Source organism: Populus euphratica, unplaced genomic scaffold (assembly GCF_000495115.2).
Source record: "Populus euphratica unplaced genomic scaffold, PopEup_1.0 scaffold810.1, whole genome shotgun sequence".
Classification (NCBI taxonomy): Eukaryota; Viridiplantae; Streptophyta; class Magnoliopsida; order Malpighiales; family Salicaceae; genus Populus; species Populus euphratica.
The window spans coordinates 14,229-31,958 of record NW_011500677.1 but is presented as its reverse complement, the minus strand read 5'-3'; the positions used below and the strand labels follow the sequence as shown (position 1 = coordinate 31,958).

General features: G+C 30.8%; 1 protein-coding gene and 1 long non-coding RNA gene across 2 annotated transcripts; both read right to left on the bottom strand.

Annotated features, from left to right (window-relative positions):
* Nucleotides 1-453: 453 nt before the first annotated feature.
* Nucleotides 454-1,069, bottom strand: LOC105115936 (uncharacterized). The gene is made up of 2 exons (XR_840447.1): nt 982-1,069; nt 454-880 (listed from the first exon to the last, which is right to left on the bottom strand). It is a non-coding gene; the product is annotated as an uncharacterized LOC105115936 (long non-coding RNA).
* A 749-nt stretch (nt 1,070-1,818) lies between these two features.
* On the bottom strand, nt 1,819-16,679 carry LOC105115942 (UPF0481 protein At3g47200-like). The gene is made up of 4 exons (XM_011013029.1): nt 16,621-16,679; nt 3,150-3,387; nt 3,002-3,063; nt 1,819-2,893 (listed from the first exon to the last, which is right to left on the bottom strand). The coding sequence occupies exons 1-4, from the start codon at nt 16,677-16,679 to the stop codon at nt 1,819-1,821; spliced, it is 1,434 nt and encodes a 477-aa protein (XP_011011331.1).
* Nucleotides 16,680-17,730: the final 1,051 nt, after the last annotated feature.

The following is a 17,730-nucleotide window of genomic DNA, read 5'->3' as shown; positions in this document are numbered from 1 at the left end:
CTTCAGTTTATATTTTTCCCTTCTCTTTCTCTTTTCACCTACTATTTATATGAGAATTTGATAAAAATTATTTTTAAAAATATTTTTATTTTAAAATATATTAAAATAATAATTTTTAACATTACCATATCAAAAGTATTTAAAAACATACAGCTTTTGGGTCTAAGAAATGCAATCATTGCTAAAAATTCTGATCATTGCTGTGTTATGTAAATATTTGTTTCGCTGTGCTAAAACTTTGCTTCCTTAGTCTTTAACAATTTTGATACTTGTCGAAAAATGGAAAGACTAGTTCTAATCGAACACTAGCATTTATTATTTGCCTTCATTTTTTTATTTCTTGAAGGGCTTGAAAGCCCAAGTACCGATTCTGGCTAGACTCGGGTCAATATAGCTTAGAAAAATTAATCGGGCCTGATCTAGGTCTCATCCGACCCGACACATGAACATATGTAGAACATACAAGTTTTATTGATCATGAATGGCTTTGTGATCAAATCTTCAATAGATATATTTATTCAAGAAAAAATAACATTTGAATTGAAACAGCTATACCGCTCACAAAATTTAATTCAAACTCGCTTGAGCAAATCTCCCAATTCACTCAAGAAACAAATCGGATCTTAAACCCTCAAATTATATATATACACACTCTGCTCTCTTCGAGCAAAGAATGTTTCCACCGGGACCAAGTTTCCTAATAAAGTATAGCTTCTATCCCTCAAGTTAGTGTCGTTCTTGATCTGATTTCAACATTTTGGAAGGTCGCTTGGCGGCGGTAGAAGAGACTCCTTTGGGCCTTTGCCATTGTCTACCAAGAACGCCATCTTAAGTCCCCATGTGGTGTGCACCTCTAGATGGCAATGCATGAACCAAACTCCTACAAGAGATGCGAAGAAGAAAATCAGAGCATGAAATTAAACAACCTTGAAAATGCCAAGCTCTGTGGACTTCCAAACGAAAACATTAAACAGCAATTACCTGGATTATCGGCGCGAAATCTTATCGCCACCCATCCACCAGAAGGTACTCCAATTGTGTTCCGTTCAACGGGATCAACGAGGTTAAATTTCTTTATTAGAAAATGGAGATCTTCTGCTGTTTTATGATCAGCAGAGGAATATAACCACGTAGGGTATGTTACAACGATATTAGAAAATAGAGATATTCTAAAGTTCTATGATCAGGAAGGGGTTTTTTTGCATAATCTTAGAGAGGAAAGTTACGTTTTAGTTGATTTTTGTACAATCCGATAATTAAAAAACATTACATCTTTCACAATTACATGAATCTATAGAAACTTCAATTGCATTCATGTCACTGTTCTAGTATTACGAATTCATAAATGGACATCAATACAATGCAAAACATTTGTGGCAATCTTGTATGAATGCCCCAATTTATGAAAACAACAAATCATCCGCAATTTGTTACTAAATTCTGGTGCATAGCATTCCCAAATTAACTCAGTCTAATGTTAAAATTAATTAAAGCAAGAAATTGTATAATGGCAGGCAACATTTTCTAATAGTTGTGGCAAGCAAGAAAGAAACAGAAAAAAAAAAAACTGGGGATCTTGAAAAGGAGATCATGCTTTAATTTTCCAGCTTCATTTAATCAGAAGATGATGAAAATATTGAGGGGGAAAGGACATCACATAGGTCACAAGTACAAACTCAATTTTAGGACAACACAACAAGAAATTGATACAATATTATTAGTTCAGAACTACAGAAACCCAAAGTTTAACTGCAATTTTAACAATAATAATCCAATCCAGCATTACGAAGGGATAATAAAACTAAACAAGATAAAATCCTAGAATACCGACTTTACGGAAGTTATAGTCTGTATCAAAGTGAGCATCAGCAGGACAGCAGCTGCAATAGTTCCCGTACCTCTCCAAACATGGGGGAAATATACAAGTTCCAAGGTTGCCTTCATACGGTTAAGGAGGCTATCACAGTGGTCATTCATCTTTTCACATATATCATCATAATAAGTATAAGGGTCACTAATGTTTTCGCAAAGCTTGTTAATCATAACTGAAACTGCGGCATCGTTACCTAGCCTGTGGGTAATGATTTTCTTTCCGACTAGCAAACCCACGTCTTCTGCACTGTCGATAAGATGGTCCATAAACTTAATGTAACTGCATACGTAAGCTTCATTCTGGTACAAGCACTGCTCCAAGGCCATGATATTTCGTACAGCACGTTCGAAGTGGTAATCAACTTCCAAGAGTGGTATTTTCAACACTCCTTTCTCAAATGTTATGTTAAGCAAACATTTGTCTTCGGCGACCTCAAACTCGACTCCTGCCGCGCGAAGCTTGACAGCATTATGCCTCAGCATGATAGGATTACTGGATCCATTCAGCTTCCTGGCTCCATTCGGCTGCCTGGCTCCATTCAACATAAAATTTCTTAGTAAATCAGTGAAATGTCTGCTTTTCTTTACACTCAGGTTGGTTTCTATGTTTTTTAAGAACGTGTAATTTTTAGAATGAGAGGTAACAAGATCGAAAAAAGGAATGGCTGTTGGATCTTGGCGAGCACGATTGTACTTGTCATATATTTTCTGAATAATGAAGAAAGGTAGCTGGTTTTCAAGTAGTATCAAGTCTTCTCGTATGTCCAATATCGTCCTAGGCTCGAACCTGTTAGGACCTTCATCATTTTTCGAATATTCCTTCATAAACTCAATGATGAAGACAGCATCCAGCATGACCATCTCTATGAAATCACTTTTCTTCGCTAGTTTGAATTCCTCTGAATAACAGTCTCGGAGACGCTCTTCTTGATTCTGAATGCTCCTTATAATATCTCTTATTTTCTCCATATCCAACAGTCTCGGAGTCGCTCTTCTTGATTCTGAATGCTCCTTATAATATCTCTTATTTTCTCCATATCCATCCCAATCCGTTCAGTAAACTCTTTGTAATATCTCAATTTCTCGTTTTCCATGGCCTGAAGTTTTTTATTTTTGCGGTGAAGAGGACCTATTGAAATCAGTAGTGGATAGTAGGCTTGCCAATGTACGCTTTGAACCCGTTTGGACACCCTGTAGATACAGCACTCAAAACAGTCCTGTTGAGAGGGCAACCCTTTCAACTTTTTATCCAGATTTTCAAAAAATTCTCCAGTCACCTTATTTTCTGAAGCACTTCCCACATCCATATCCAGCTGTGCAAAAATCTTATTTTCTGAAGCACTTCCCACATCAATTTCCAGCTGTGCATAAAGTTTTCCAATCATCTTAGTTTCTGAAGCACTTCCCACGTCAATATCTTTACCCTTATTTGAAGAACTTGGCTTATCCTCTTCCATTTTTGATGCTCTTGCCCGTTCAATATCGCTTTTTGCACTAAATTTATCCTTTTCCAGGCTGCAAATTCGGTGAAACAAACCAGGAATGAATGGAAGGTATATATATATAGTTTAATTTTTAGTTTGTTCCCCATAGAATAAGGCAGTTTTTGAGACATATTTTACCAAACTAACATAGAAATTTCTATGTTATTTCACAAAATTAAAGCACTTTTTTCCATACAATTACATGACTGTATGTGTCCATGTAAATTTTTAGAGCAATGCTATAAGAAAATCAAAAGAAAATTTCATATGAACTGTAATAATTACTCCTTTTGAAAATGCACGCTCAATCGATTTGGTAATTATCATTTAACACGTGAATTTATGTAAAAATTTAATATAATTTGTTTGTATGCAAAGTAATTAATTTTCAGATTTTTAAATCCCGCACTTTCTCCTTCTCCAAATTTTTGTTTTCCTTTATATTGTTTCTTCTGCAATAACTTTTATTACCAGTTGTTTAATCCTTTACTAAATGGTTAATAACTACTTTTCAATAAAATTATCGAATCATTATTAAAAAAAAATCATGATCTAGAAGGAACATATGTTAAAAGTCATGACCTAATCAACTAATAAGTTACGTTATCCAATTTCTTTTTATGGATGATTGGTTTAAGGGTGTAGAATTTGGGTAATGGAATACGATATATAAGTCTTAAATTGATATAATTGAAAAGGAAATGGATGATCCATGTTGGTGGAACCAATATTAGGTGTAATAATAAGAGAGAGGAAATTAATAAATAATGGTTTGAAAGGAAAGACAACTTATGTAGTTCGCTTTTTATAAATCTCTTGGGTGTTGTAGCTGCTCCTTGAAATGACTACTACTATGCACAGGAAAGTCAGAGACATGTTTTGTCGAAGTAACTGAAGTTGTTTTCGGAGAACTTGCAAATAAATTCTTTATGGTGTGCCTGTTGTTGGTAAACTGGTGTTGGAAAAACCAGGAAGCTTTTCTTTTAGTTAGTTTGTTATTTGGTTAAATTTTATTAATATTTTTTCTCAATTATTATATATAAAAAAACTAATGTTGGAGAAAAATAACAAAAAAAAGGGTTTCTTTTTTGCTTGGTTCATGTTGTTTTTTTTTTTATATATATATTGTATTTGTTTCGGCTAACCCTTAGTTATTGTTTTTGCTTTTTCGAGGCTTTAACTTTGAATTTTAAAAATATTCAAGTTACACCATTGTGAGTAAGGTTGTCAAAAACAACTTTTTGATATCATATAAAATATACAATATAAATTTAAATTGTAAAATTATAAAATCACAAGTGAAATATTTTAACTAATTATATATTGATAATTCTAGTTAAGAAGTAAATAATAATATAACATAATTAAAATAAAAATTAAATAAATAATACAAATATCCAAACATTTTAAAATACATAATTCAAATAAAAATTCATAAATGATTTAAATAACTTAAAAATACAATATAATACAATTATATCCATAAAAATTTCATTAAATAAAAATTAACAAACTTAAAATAAATAATTTGTCGATGTGTCATGTAAGCTAAATACATTTTCATTGCCTTTATCTTAACTTTAATCTTAACTTGGTCTTGGTGATATTTGTTTAACTTTAATCTTAACTTGGTATTGGTGATATTTGTGAGATGAGTTTTATAATCTTCTTTTTTTTTTTTGGTTCTTAGAACACAATGATTTATTGATAGTGTTTCTATTAATGACTAATAAGGTTATATGCTTTTCTTTCTTTTTCTTATTTTAGGTGGGTATTAAATTATATGCTCTCCCCTTTTCTACGGTTGATCCATATTCACTTCTAGTCTAGAAAAAAAAAAACCCCATTTTTGTTTGTTTGTATCTCATAACCAAACCAAAACATTTCTCGTTAGCAAGTTTGCATTTCTTTCTTCTTGTTTTTTTTTTTTTGTGGTGGCCATGACCATGACCATGAATCTAGAAATGCGATCGGGGTGCTGGTAATGGATCACCATCAAAAAAATATAGGTGGCAGTGGCAAGGTTGTTTCTATATCTTCTGTAGGAAAGAGATCTTCTCCAACACCAGAAATATTGATAGAAAATGCCTAGCTCTAGGTCAACAGCAAAAAATGAGAAACCAAATGGATCCATAGTAGTAGTTGATCATCAAACAAGGCAAGTTGATTCCACTCGGGCTTAATCGAAAAGGGAAGTTGGGGTTACAAATAGCAACCCTGCCTCAGTACTAGTAGTACTAGAGGAGGAGAAAAGGTCAAACTCATGAAATCGGTCTGATTTTATTGAATTTGACCGATTTTAATTGAGTTTGACTAATTTTAAGTTTTTAACCTGATTTTACACATTATATATATATTGACTCAAAAAAATCAGATAATTTTTCAATGATTTTCACAATAATGAGCTAGAGTTCAAGTTTTATTTTCATTTTACAGTCTACTGGTAACCTTTCTATGCAACATATAACTCAACTTTCAGCTCCCTCTTTACCTATCGATCTCTTTCACTATAACACACTTTCTCCTTCTCTACTTGTCTTCTTCTGACTCGTTAACAATCTTCCTATATATGCAATTGCTTAAATTGTGTTAAAAAACCAGACCGGACCTAGTTTAGTTCTTTAAAAAGAATGAAAAACAAAAAAGGAACTACAAACACCATGCCCCTTCATAGGGAAAAGGTAAACTTTATGGATAGAATGCTTATACATATATTAAACCATCTGATGTCTGAATAGCTTAAACCAAATCCAAAACATCGTACGTAAATTTTCAAAGAACAAAACTAGATGGTGCTGACCTGAGGGAGATCAGTGGACACTCTCTGTAGAGATATGGTCCCAAGCAGCGAGCCTCTTTCCTATAGATTGCAGCTCCTCTCTCTCTCTTTCTCTGTCTCTCTAAGTCTCCTGCCTTGACTACCCTAATGGTTGCGCGACCTCTAGATTATATAGTGGTAGGAAAACGTGTATGTCATGAGTTTTCTTCTACGTCATCAGTAAATCGTCAGCTCTAGTCATCAGTAAACGAATAGGTCACTTTCACTTTTATATATTTACATTTATTAATTTTATAATCTATTTTTAGATTATTTCTCGAATTTAATTTTTTTAGATAAAAATTTAAAAATAAAATAAAGACGGGCAACGCAGATAAAATAGGCCCGATAAGGATTTCAATCATATGGGAAAATCAAGCTATAATTTTAAATGAAATTCAAAACTTAATTGTACCCCATTATACTTAAAACTAAAAAAATAATATAGATTTAAAGTCAAATTAAATGATTATTGAACGAATCTATATAGAAATTAACTCCAAGAGCATAATTAAATTTTTAATAGGCTAATTTAATTTAATTATGGCCCAAATTAAAGTTTAATTATATTTAAAAATTAATTTGAGTTCAATTAAAGGATTTAATCAAGTATAAGGACTTAATTATATTTTAAAAGAATAAAATTAATTTTATTAGAAGTTTAATTAATAAAAAAATAAGTTTGAGTGCCCATAGGTTAAATTTGTTTCCCAATATATCTCTGTGCTGGCAAAGAATTACATCGAAGCATATGGCATTGACTATAAAATTAAATGAATGAGACATAAAATGCATGCATGCAGTCAATATATATAAATGTGAAAGTGACGGATCGCAAAAGAAAACACTATAAATGAGCTGGCGATTAACATAAATGCTTATGACAATGACTTTGATATAAAATGAATGTGTCCAAAGAATACGATTCTGTCATCGGTTTAATACATAGATTTCGTGTATTAAAAATACGTTAAAAATGATGAATCAAATTACAAGAATAAAAATTTGGATATAAAAATGGTAAAATCTCTCTTATATGCTTTTTAGATTTACAAATCCTCTAATTAACAGTTATATCAATCAAGATTTTCATATAAGCTTGAAAGCTTTATCTATGTGAGATTTCTGTTTAACATAATTTGATTTGACGAGAAATTTGACACAAAATTATCTCTAATCTGAGAAGAGACTAAAATATTAATGAGTTTTCGGCCATTAGGGTAGTCAAGGCAGGAGACTTAGAGAGGGAGAGTGAGAGAGAGGGAGGAGCTGCAATCTATTGGAAAGAGGCTCGCTGCTTGGGACCATATCTATACAGAGAGAGTCCACTGATTTCCCTCGGATCAGCACTATCAAGTATATATATATAATCTGCTAGATAGACTTAATTACCTTCACTACCAACTTTATGTTCAAATAGCACAAAATAGCCAAATTATTCATTGAACTTTTACGAGTGGAGTAATGATAGGCTGTCCAACCTGGGTCATGAATAATCCCACACATTATTCATGTTTTTTATCTAATAATAATAATTTTCTTATAAAAAATTATTTTTTTATAGATGGCAATATAACATATATGCGAATGAAACTAATTAATGTCGCACCTGACATCGCGACGACCTTAAAAATTTATTAAATCTTGGTGAAAGAATAAATTTCTGGCATCCTGTTCTTTAATGAGGATATTCTTTGTTTAAGGAGTTGTCACCTAATATTATGGTTACTAAGAACCCTAACTGGTTAACAGAGATTTTATGTTCCGAGATTGGTTACGTAAAAGGATAGATATTATCACCCTTTAAACGTCCTACATAAGGCAGACTACATTGCTGATCTTTATCCTTAATTGCTAATATATTTTTTTTGTTGGTTTATACTATGATTGTTTGGTGTGTAATATTCCTGACTCTGGCACCAGTGAATATTCAACTACGGATATTTCCAACTCTGGCGTTGGTAAATATTACGTAGGTATCAAAGTAAATAAATTTAAATTATTAATTGCTAATATATTTTTTTTGTTTATACTATGATTGTTTATGTGTAATATTCCTGACTCTGGCGTCAGTGAATATTCAACTACGAATATTTCTACCTCTGGCGTTAGTAAATATTACGTAGGTATCAAAGTAAACAAATCTAAATCATCATTTTTTTTAATTTCTAACTCTGACATCAGTGCATAAAAAAATAAAATCAGTTTATTATTTTTTTAAAAAAGTAAAAATAAAATATTTTTAAATCAGTATTTTTTATATTCATGACTCTAGCGTCAATGAATAAAAAAAATCAAAATAAAAAATTTTATGCATATATATTTTTATGTAACTAAGTAAAGGAGAAATACAATAAAATAAAATAAATTATTACTTTTATTCCTGACCCTGGCGTCAGTGAATAAACTTATAATTTTATTTTATTTTCTTTTTTCCTACTTTTATTTTTTTGTGAAATTAAACAAAGTTCAATAAAAAAAATTTGAATCTTTATTCTAACTCTAGCTTTAATGAATAAAAATAAAAAATTATTTTTTTTGTTTTTTTATTTACACATTCAGAATTTTTTTATTTATTTTGTTTTTTTATTTTTTCTATTTTTCTTGGGCTGGGCTGAGCTAAATCCAGCCCAGCATATACATTGGTGACTGGGCTGAGCCCAGCCAGGCCAAGCCAGTGGCTGGCTAGGCAACTAGCTGATGCACGCGTGAAGGTAATTAAGTTACCTTTGCAGTGTTCAAATGATAATTTGAACACAGAAGCAAATTACAAAAGCGAACAGGCGTACCTGTTTCTGGAGATTGCGAAGGAGGCTGCAACGTTGAAAGGGCTCGACTGCTTTCTGTTGATGGTGATAGAGGAGAAGGTTGCTGCGCCGGTTATTTTCTCTGTTCTTGTTCGGTTTCTGGCGACGGTGAAGAAGGCTCCTGCCGGTGTTCTTTGGCTGAATTCTGTTTTTTCTTTTGTTTGCAGGTTTGAAAACAATTTCGAGGATAATTCTCCTCACTGTGTGCTCTCCTCTTGTTCTCTCTTTCTCTCTATATTTGGATTCTACTTCTACTCTGTTTTTTTTTATTCTCTCTGTTTTCGTCTCTATTCTTGGGTGATTTTCTCCGTTCTTGTTCTCTTTTCTTTTGTGGTTTAATTGCTGTTTTTTCTGGGTTCCCTCTTGTTGTTAGGTGCTATGAATCACTCTCCTTCTGGGTTGATTTTTTTGTTTTTTCGGTTCCTTCCCCTCTTCACGCCCTGTTTTCTCCTCCCTTTTATAGAGAAATTGGCCCTGCAACCAGTCCTGTCTTTGCAGGACTATGTTATGGAATCCCTGAACGAGATTATTGGTAATAGATCTCATCCAAGATCGGGTTTGTTGCAGATTATCAGCTCCCTTACTGAATCGGAAGCTCCCCTATTAACTCGGGATGGAGAAGACGTGGCAACGACGGTGTTTTGGCTGGAAACGGGAGTTTTCAATTTGACCCCTGGGCTTTGGAAATTCAGCAATTGGACCCCTAATCAATTAAAATTTCTTTTAATTTTCCCCCGTTAATTTCAATTAGATCCCTAAATTGATACGTTGTTTATACAACAGTCTTGAATTTCTAAACTATTCAATTTAGTCCTTGAACTTTAATTTTCCAACAATTTTCTCTAAATAACCTCCAAACTTTGGTATTTCTTCAATTAAACCCTTGATTCTTTTAATTAATTAAATCAAAATTTAATTAAGTCCTCAAACTCATTAATTCCTCAATTTCTTTTAATTTGATTAATTAACTTAATCCCAAGCTCAATTAAGTCTCAAAATTTATTAATTCTCCAATTAAACCCTTGATTTAATTAACAAAACTAGTCAAGAGTCTAATTAAATATTTAAACTTTCCAATCATGTTGCCATTAACTCAAATTTTAATTCATTCTTCATTTACTTTTTTTTTATTATTTTTCATCAAATTTTTTTTATAAATAAAAATAAAAAAATCAAAAATTTAGTTATGACAATTAATATGATAATATAATTTAAAAAAAATAAGTTAATCCATTTTTTTTAATATTATCTAGGTGTCATGAACATAACTGCATATATACGACAGTGACTATAAATATATAAATATATAAATATAAATGTCAACATAAATATGCAATTACTCCAAAAATATAAAGGTGAAAATCACCTATCACCGAAAATGACTACATGACATGCACGTTTTGCCGACAATATTTTGACTAAGTTATCTACTGACCCTCTCTTCTTTTTAGCCCTCTCTCACTCAATAGATTTTTTTTTTCCTGATACATGAGGCAAAAAAAACTTCGGGAGTTGTTTTTTTAGAAAAAAATTGCTTTTAAAATTATTTTTTATTCGAAAAGTATTAAATTACTAATTTTTTAATTTTTTGATAATAATTTTGGTATATTAGTGTTAAAAAATCTGAAAAAATATATTATTTTAATATATTTTTAATTAAAAAATATTATACACCGTATTAATAAATATAAACTTTCATAAAAAGAGAAAGTAAGAGGCAGTGTTGCATGTATATTGTATCGTTATCGTCTTTTTAGATTAGGTTTTTAGGTGTTTAGAAATAACAATATATTTTTATCCTTCTTATAATTTAAAAGATTTAAATTCAATATCTAATATTTTGATTATTAAATTTTTTAATTAATATTCAAATTCATGATATATGTTTTAGGTATATAAATTCTCTAATTAAGAGTCATATTAAATATTATAACCTTTTATACTTTATCGTGAACTTACTTTGAAGGGATATAACATTTTTATATTAGCTTGAAAGTTTTAACCGGTGAGATTTTATTTATTTTGATTTGACTTTGATTCTACCTTTCTTGATAGACTTTAACTTCTATTTAAAAGGACTTTGATTTTTTATAGGTTCTCTTACTGTTTATAAACATGTGAATCATGCTTTACATGGTCCTTGACATTTTATTTGCCTACTTACGTTGATATATAGGCACACCAAAAGCAGCTAGTGAAAGCTAGCTTCATCATTGAAAAAAACAATTCCTCGAAGGTTTTTATATAATAATAATAGTTTAAATTCGTTTTCCAGTATATCTCTGAGCTGGCGAACAACATGGAAGGATATGACATTGACTGAATAAAACATAAAATGCATGTAGTCAATGTATAATGTGAAAACAACAGATCGCAAAAGAAAACACGAGCTGGAGATGAAAAAAAACACTTAAACTATCTAAAAAATATTTGAAAATATCTAAAATTATATAAATATTAAAATTTAAAGGTTAATTAAAAACTTAATTAAAAAAATTCAAAAATTAATGATCAAATTAGAAAATATGTATTAATATAAAAGTTGAAATTGAAAAAAAATTATTAATAAATTAAGAATTAAAATATATAAATTAAAAATTAAAAACCAAAATACATAAGATGGCAAACTTCAAAATTGACATTTGTATTTGATAATGATACAATTGAATTGTTTTTTTAGAATTAATTAAGGATTTCATTAAATAAATAAAAACTTAAAAACTGATTTGAAAATAAATTTTCTGGCATTATTTTTCTTTAAATGAAACACCGGGTTTTGTATAAATATATAGTACTATTTAATGCACTGTTCATTAAGAATAGAGCTTAAAATGGTGTCGTTTTCAACGACACCCTGTATCTTTTTTTCCCACGCACGCGCACCGACAGGAAAATAAAGTTTTTCGTCCCTTTCTTTGCAACGTCTCTGCCTTTCTTTCTCTTCCTTTCACTTGTTCAAAAACTCTGGCATAACCTACACCCCCTCATGACTGGACAGAGATAGGTAGCTCCCATAAACGTGATAGTCGAGTAGATGAAAGAAAGTCAGCAACCTATTACATATTAAACTTGAAAACATCGTATAAATACAAAATTAACAATAGGATTAAAGTTTATTGTATTGTATCAATTACTTAGTCAATTGCATATATATTTATATATTGCCATTACCAGTAGGAAAAACGTATTGCATCAATTTAAGAAAAAAAGTTACAAAGTTTTTTTATAAACAAAATTGTTCATTTACTTGTAATTATATATATAAAAGCATAAACTATGATTTGAAATATTTGATTTGATTAAAATACCCATAAATTTAACAAACAATTAAATATATTGAAAGGAGCTTATTAGTAATTATTAAAAATATTTTTTAAAAAAAAAAACTTCTAGGTACCTAGTGTAAAAGAACTTAACTTTCCATAAAAAAAAATATTTTTTTAAAAAATACACTACTAGAATGTCAGTAGCAAAGAATTTACCAAAAAAATATTTTTATTGGTAATTTGAGGCCAAAATTATTGACAGAAAGTTCAGAATTAAAAAAAAAAACGAGTCGCTGATATGAAGGTTTTGGCGGGCTGATTTTTATCGACGAATTCAAAACAGCAACCCCGTACAGCGATGTGACCGGTTCACTATTTAAAATACCAATGGAATCACCGAGGAATTTGAAATGACAGATTCATACAGTGACATGTCGATTTTTTTGTTAGAATAACCAACAAACTCATCAACAGACTATTTCGTTTTGTGAAATCGTTAGCAAAAGTTAATATATGTCCTCTCTGTCGACCCTCTCCTCCTCTATTTCTCTTTCTTCTTCCTATTCTCAACTCTCTCATATGCAAACAACCAGCCCCCCTCCCCCAAACAAAAATCTCCCTTATCTCAGCATAACAAGTTATATTTATTGAAGTTTTGTGGTCACAGCATCTATATTCTGATTTACCGATGAATTTTATTAATTTTGTAAGTAATTCATTCTTTTAAAATTTTAACATTTAAATGTCAATTTTTTTTTAGTATATATATTTTGTTAGTAGATGTACATGTTTTATTGTTATTTCTCAAACAAACTTGTAGTATATGAATTTATAATTTTATACCTGTTATGGTTTGTTTTAAATTTTGTAAGATTGTATTTGTTTGTAAATTGTTAAAACTTTATGGAATTACTAAATTACATGTGTTGTTTTGAAATAATTAATAACTTGCTTAATGGGTTCATTTTAAGTTTTATCAATGGTATTGTGGAGTGGTTATTTTTGTAAATTTATATATATTAATTTGTATGAACATTGATAAATAATAATGAATATTTAATATTTATGAGAAGTTGTGATTGGTTTATTGGATAATCTTGAGGTAAATTAATATTTTTGCAAGTTTATTTACCTAACCTAGTTAATTAATAAATGTTGTCATCATAATTTTATAGAGGTTCAATATAAGTTATGGATGATTGTTCATGGATGTATCGAGATTCACCCTAAGGATTGCAAAGGATGGATTATTGTAACGGGGTTCAAGGTTTTATTAATTTCGCAACATCTATTCCCAGAAATTTTACTGGAGGCGGTATTAGGTGTCCATGCAGGAAGTGTCAAAATAAAAAGTATTTGCATCCAGATGTTGTAATGATACATCTTCTACACAAAAGGTTTATGAAGAATTACCAGTGTTGGTATGCATATGGAGAAGTATTTGTTAGTAAGAGGAGAATGAGAGAAACGGTGGTTGGGTCAACTTTTAGTGCTAGCAACGTGCATGAAGCGGTAAATGACAACACTAATCCTTACATAAATATAGTTATGGATGCAATGAGAATGAATCAAGGTAATGTCAGTCAATGTTCAATCATAAAAGAAGAACCTGATACAGATACAACTAGGTTTTTTGATTTGTTGAAAGATTCTGATGAACTATTATAGGATGACTATACAAACCGTAGTAAATTATCGATCGTAGCATAGGTGTTCACCATCAAGTCAGATCACGAGTTGAGTGAGGCCGGGTATGACAAAATTATTGAATGGGCGAGAAGCATTTTACTTGAAAGGAACAGGCTGAAAAAGAACTTTTACGTTGCAAAGTCCATGATAAAACTCCTTGGTTTAGGATACCAAAAAATTGACATGTGCCTTAACTTTTACATATTATACTACCTTGAAAATGTTGAGATAACCGAGTGCATGACACATGAGCATTCTCATTACAAACCCAAAACTAGTAGGGGAAAGACTCTAGTAGCATATAAAAATCTTAGATACTTCCCGATTATACCTAGATTGCAGAGGTTATTCATATCATCAAGGACTGTTAAGCACATGACATGGCACCAAGCACATAATGCAGTTGATGGTGTGATAAGTGTCCAAGATGAGAACAAAGACATAAGTTTGTAAGATGAAGTCTTTCAAGTTAGTGAGTTGGTTGAACCATATTGAGTTGCTCCTTTTAGGGTGATCATTTTCGGTTTAGTTCGGTTTTTATAAAAAAAAATAACCAAACCGAAAAAAATTTTTTGAAAAAAAAACCGAAACCGAACCAAAACCGGGTCAAACCAATCGGTTTCAGTTCGATTCGATTCATTTTTTAGGGAAAAAACCGGTTCAAACCGATTTGGCTCGGTTTTTTTGGTTTGGCTTGGTTTTCTCGGTTTTGTTCAGTTTGGCTCAGTTTTGGCTCGGGTTTTTTCCGGTTCGGTTTAGTTTTTTTGGTTTTTTGGTTATAAAACCAAACCGGCCGGTTTTTTCAAAATTTTAATCGGTTTAATAAGTTTTTTTTTCAGTTTGGTTTTTTCAGTTATTTGTTTTTCCGGTTTTCTCGGTTTAATTGGTTTCTTGGTTTTTTTGCTCACCCCTAGCTCCTTCAATTGAATTGGAAGAAAATTTAAATTTTCATGTTTTCGATGATAGTCTTGTTGATATTGATGCTGAGGAGTTGAATGTTATTTTGAGTTCTAGTAGACAAACAAATGTCAATGAGGAAGATGATATCCATATTGAAGATTACGATGATGGTGATGATTATTCAATTAATGACAAAGAAAAAGAAAATTCTGACTATCTATCAAAATGAAGCCCTGTGTAAAACTATTTTTTTCATGTAATTTAGATTATGTATTACATATTTTGTAACACAAAATATTTATTATTTAAGCACTGTTGTTATTGTTTAATGCAATGGACAATTTATCATTTAAGTTTTTTGAGGAAGGTAAATAGGCAATATAAATACAAACTTTCTTGTACAATGCAACAATTATCAAGTCTATACTGATGGATACACGTCTGTCGGCCTTTCACAGAGAGTTCAAAAATAATTACATGAAATGCCACAATCACCGACGTTAACATTGATGGATTTAAATCTGTCGGCATTTCATAAAGAGTTCAAAAATAATTACTTGAAATGCCACAATCACCAACACCGATACTGATGAATTAACATTTGTCGGTATTTTAAAGAGAATTTAAAAATAATCACATGAAATGCCACAATCATCGACACTGATACCAACGAATTAACATATGTCGGCATTTCACAGAATTCAAAAATAATTACTTGAAATGCCACAATAACTGACTTTATTACCGATGGATTGTGGTCTATCGGTAAGTTGTTGGCAGGTCAATATTACCGACAAAAATACTAATGGACTGTGTGAATTCTCAAGGGTGGTGCATTAAATGCATCTCTGACCACATTAGCTTGTCAATGGTATTACCGATAGACTTTGAAAAAACTAGAGGGTAATTAAAACTTTTGTGCGAAATTCAAAAATTATCGATAGATTTTTTACACTTCACCAATGGAATAAATTAAATAATAATATTTTTTTATTTCCTTCAGTGAATCCGTTGATAAAACTGCCCTATAAGTTCTAGCGACCGCCTCTTCAGTTCATTTTTTCTTCTCCTTTGTTTTTCACCTTAAATTTTGATTTTTTTCCTCTCAATTCTTCAAAGCTTTCACCTAGAATTTCTAGCAAGGTTTCTTGTGAATCTTCATCAGATTAGAAGGTATGTGTTTCTTCTATTTCATTTTATTTTAAGGGTTTTTTTAGCTATTTTTATTTTTTTTATGTTTTTATTTTTGGTGTATTTTTTGTAATGTAGATAAAGTCTTGAATTCAACACATTATTAAGGTAAGCATATTTCATTCTTAAAGTTTATAGTTTTTTTTAATTTATTGAATATATTTTATTGTTGTATTGACATAATTATTGAATAATTTGTTGAATTGTTATTATTAATGTTGAATTTACCTTAGAATTAGTAATTGAATATGTTGGAATAATTATTAATTTTACTCTATTATTGCATGATTTATGTTTAATGTTTTCCATTTATTTTGATTGTTAGTCTAGAGTTTTTTTTTTTTGAATTTATTGTTTTGTTGTATTGGCATATTATTGAATAATGTTTTGAATTGTAATTGTTAACGTTGAATTTACCTTAGTATTAGTAATTGAATATTTTGGAATAATTATTAATTTTACTCCATTATTGCATGATTGATGTTTACTTTTTTCCATTTATTTTCATTGTTAGTCTAGAATTTTTTTAATTTAACTCTCACAGACTTCTTCTGAATGATCAATGTGGGGCATACATTTGACCATCTTCTTACTTGTTAGCATCTTCAGACTTGCGAAATTCAGATGTCCAAGCCTCAGGTGCCAAAGTCATTCTTCACTATTGGTGATGATATTCAAACATTTTGCTGCATCATATTGGATGTTTAAAAGAAATATCCTATTCTTGGATATTTTCACATGGGCAATTAATCTCCCATTGTAGTCTGTAATTGTCAGATGACAATTCTTCATGTAAAGTGTATAGCCTCTCTCCAAAAGTTGACCTATGCTCACCAAGTTCTGCTTTATGGTTGGGACATAGTAGACATCGACGATGTAGCTATGATCGTCATTCTTCAACTTGATTGGGATGTTTTCTTTACCTTTAAATGAAACTTTTGACGTATCTCCAAAGGTGACAAAACCTTGTATGGTCTCATCTAGATCACCAAATAAATCTCATTGACCACATATGTGATTGCTGGCTCCAGAATCAAGATATCAAATATTCTCTTGATTCTTGTCAAGTCCTTATTGGACAAATAATACAACTGTTCCTCTACTGTTGACATCCTCTTCTGCATAGTTGACTCGCTCACTTATCTCCAGTGGAGCTTTCTTTTGACATTTAGTGCTATAGTGGCCAAATTAATTACAATTATAACACTGAATATTTCTCTTGTCACGGTTATTGTAACCACCTCCTCTTCCTCTAGGAGTGAATGCTTGTTGTCCTCGACCTTCTCTAGTGGTGTTTCTAACACCTCTTCCTCTAAAACCTGTATTCCAAGAACCTCTATCTTAAAATCGTTGAAATCCTCCTTGTGTTTATTGACTTCTTCCTTGAGTGGTGTATCCACTTGTTGAAGTCTCCCCTTGCTCATATTTGTTTTTGAGAGACAACTTTGCTTGTAAGTCATGCTTAATTGCCTTATCTCCATTTCTTTTTACAACCTTCTGCTCATGAGCTTGCAAAGAACTCATAAGTTCATCCACTGTTAACTTGTCCACTTCTTTGGACTCTTCAATAGCGACAACAACAAAATAAAATTTTGGATCTAGGGATCTTAAAATTTTTTTAGTAATTCGAGCATTTGAAAGGGCTTCTCCATTTCTTCTCATCTGATTAACTATCACCATAATTCTTGTGTGATAATCAGAAA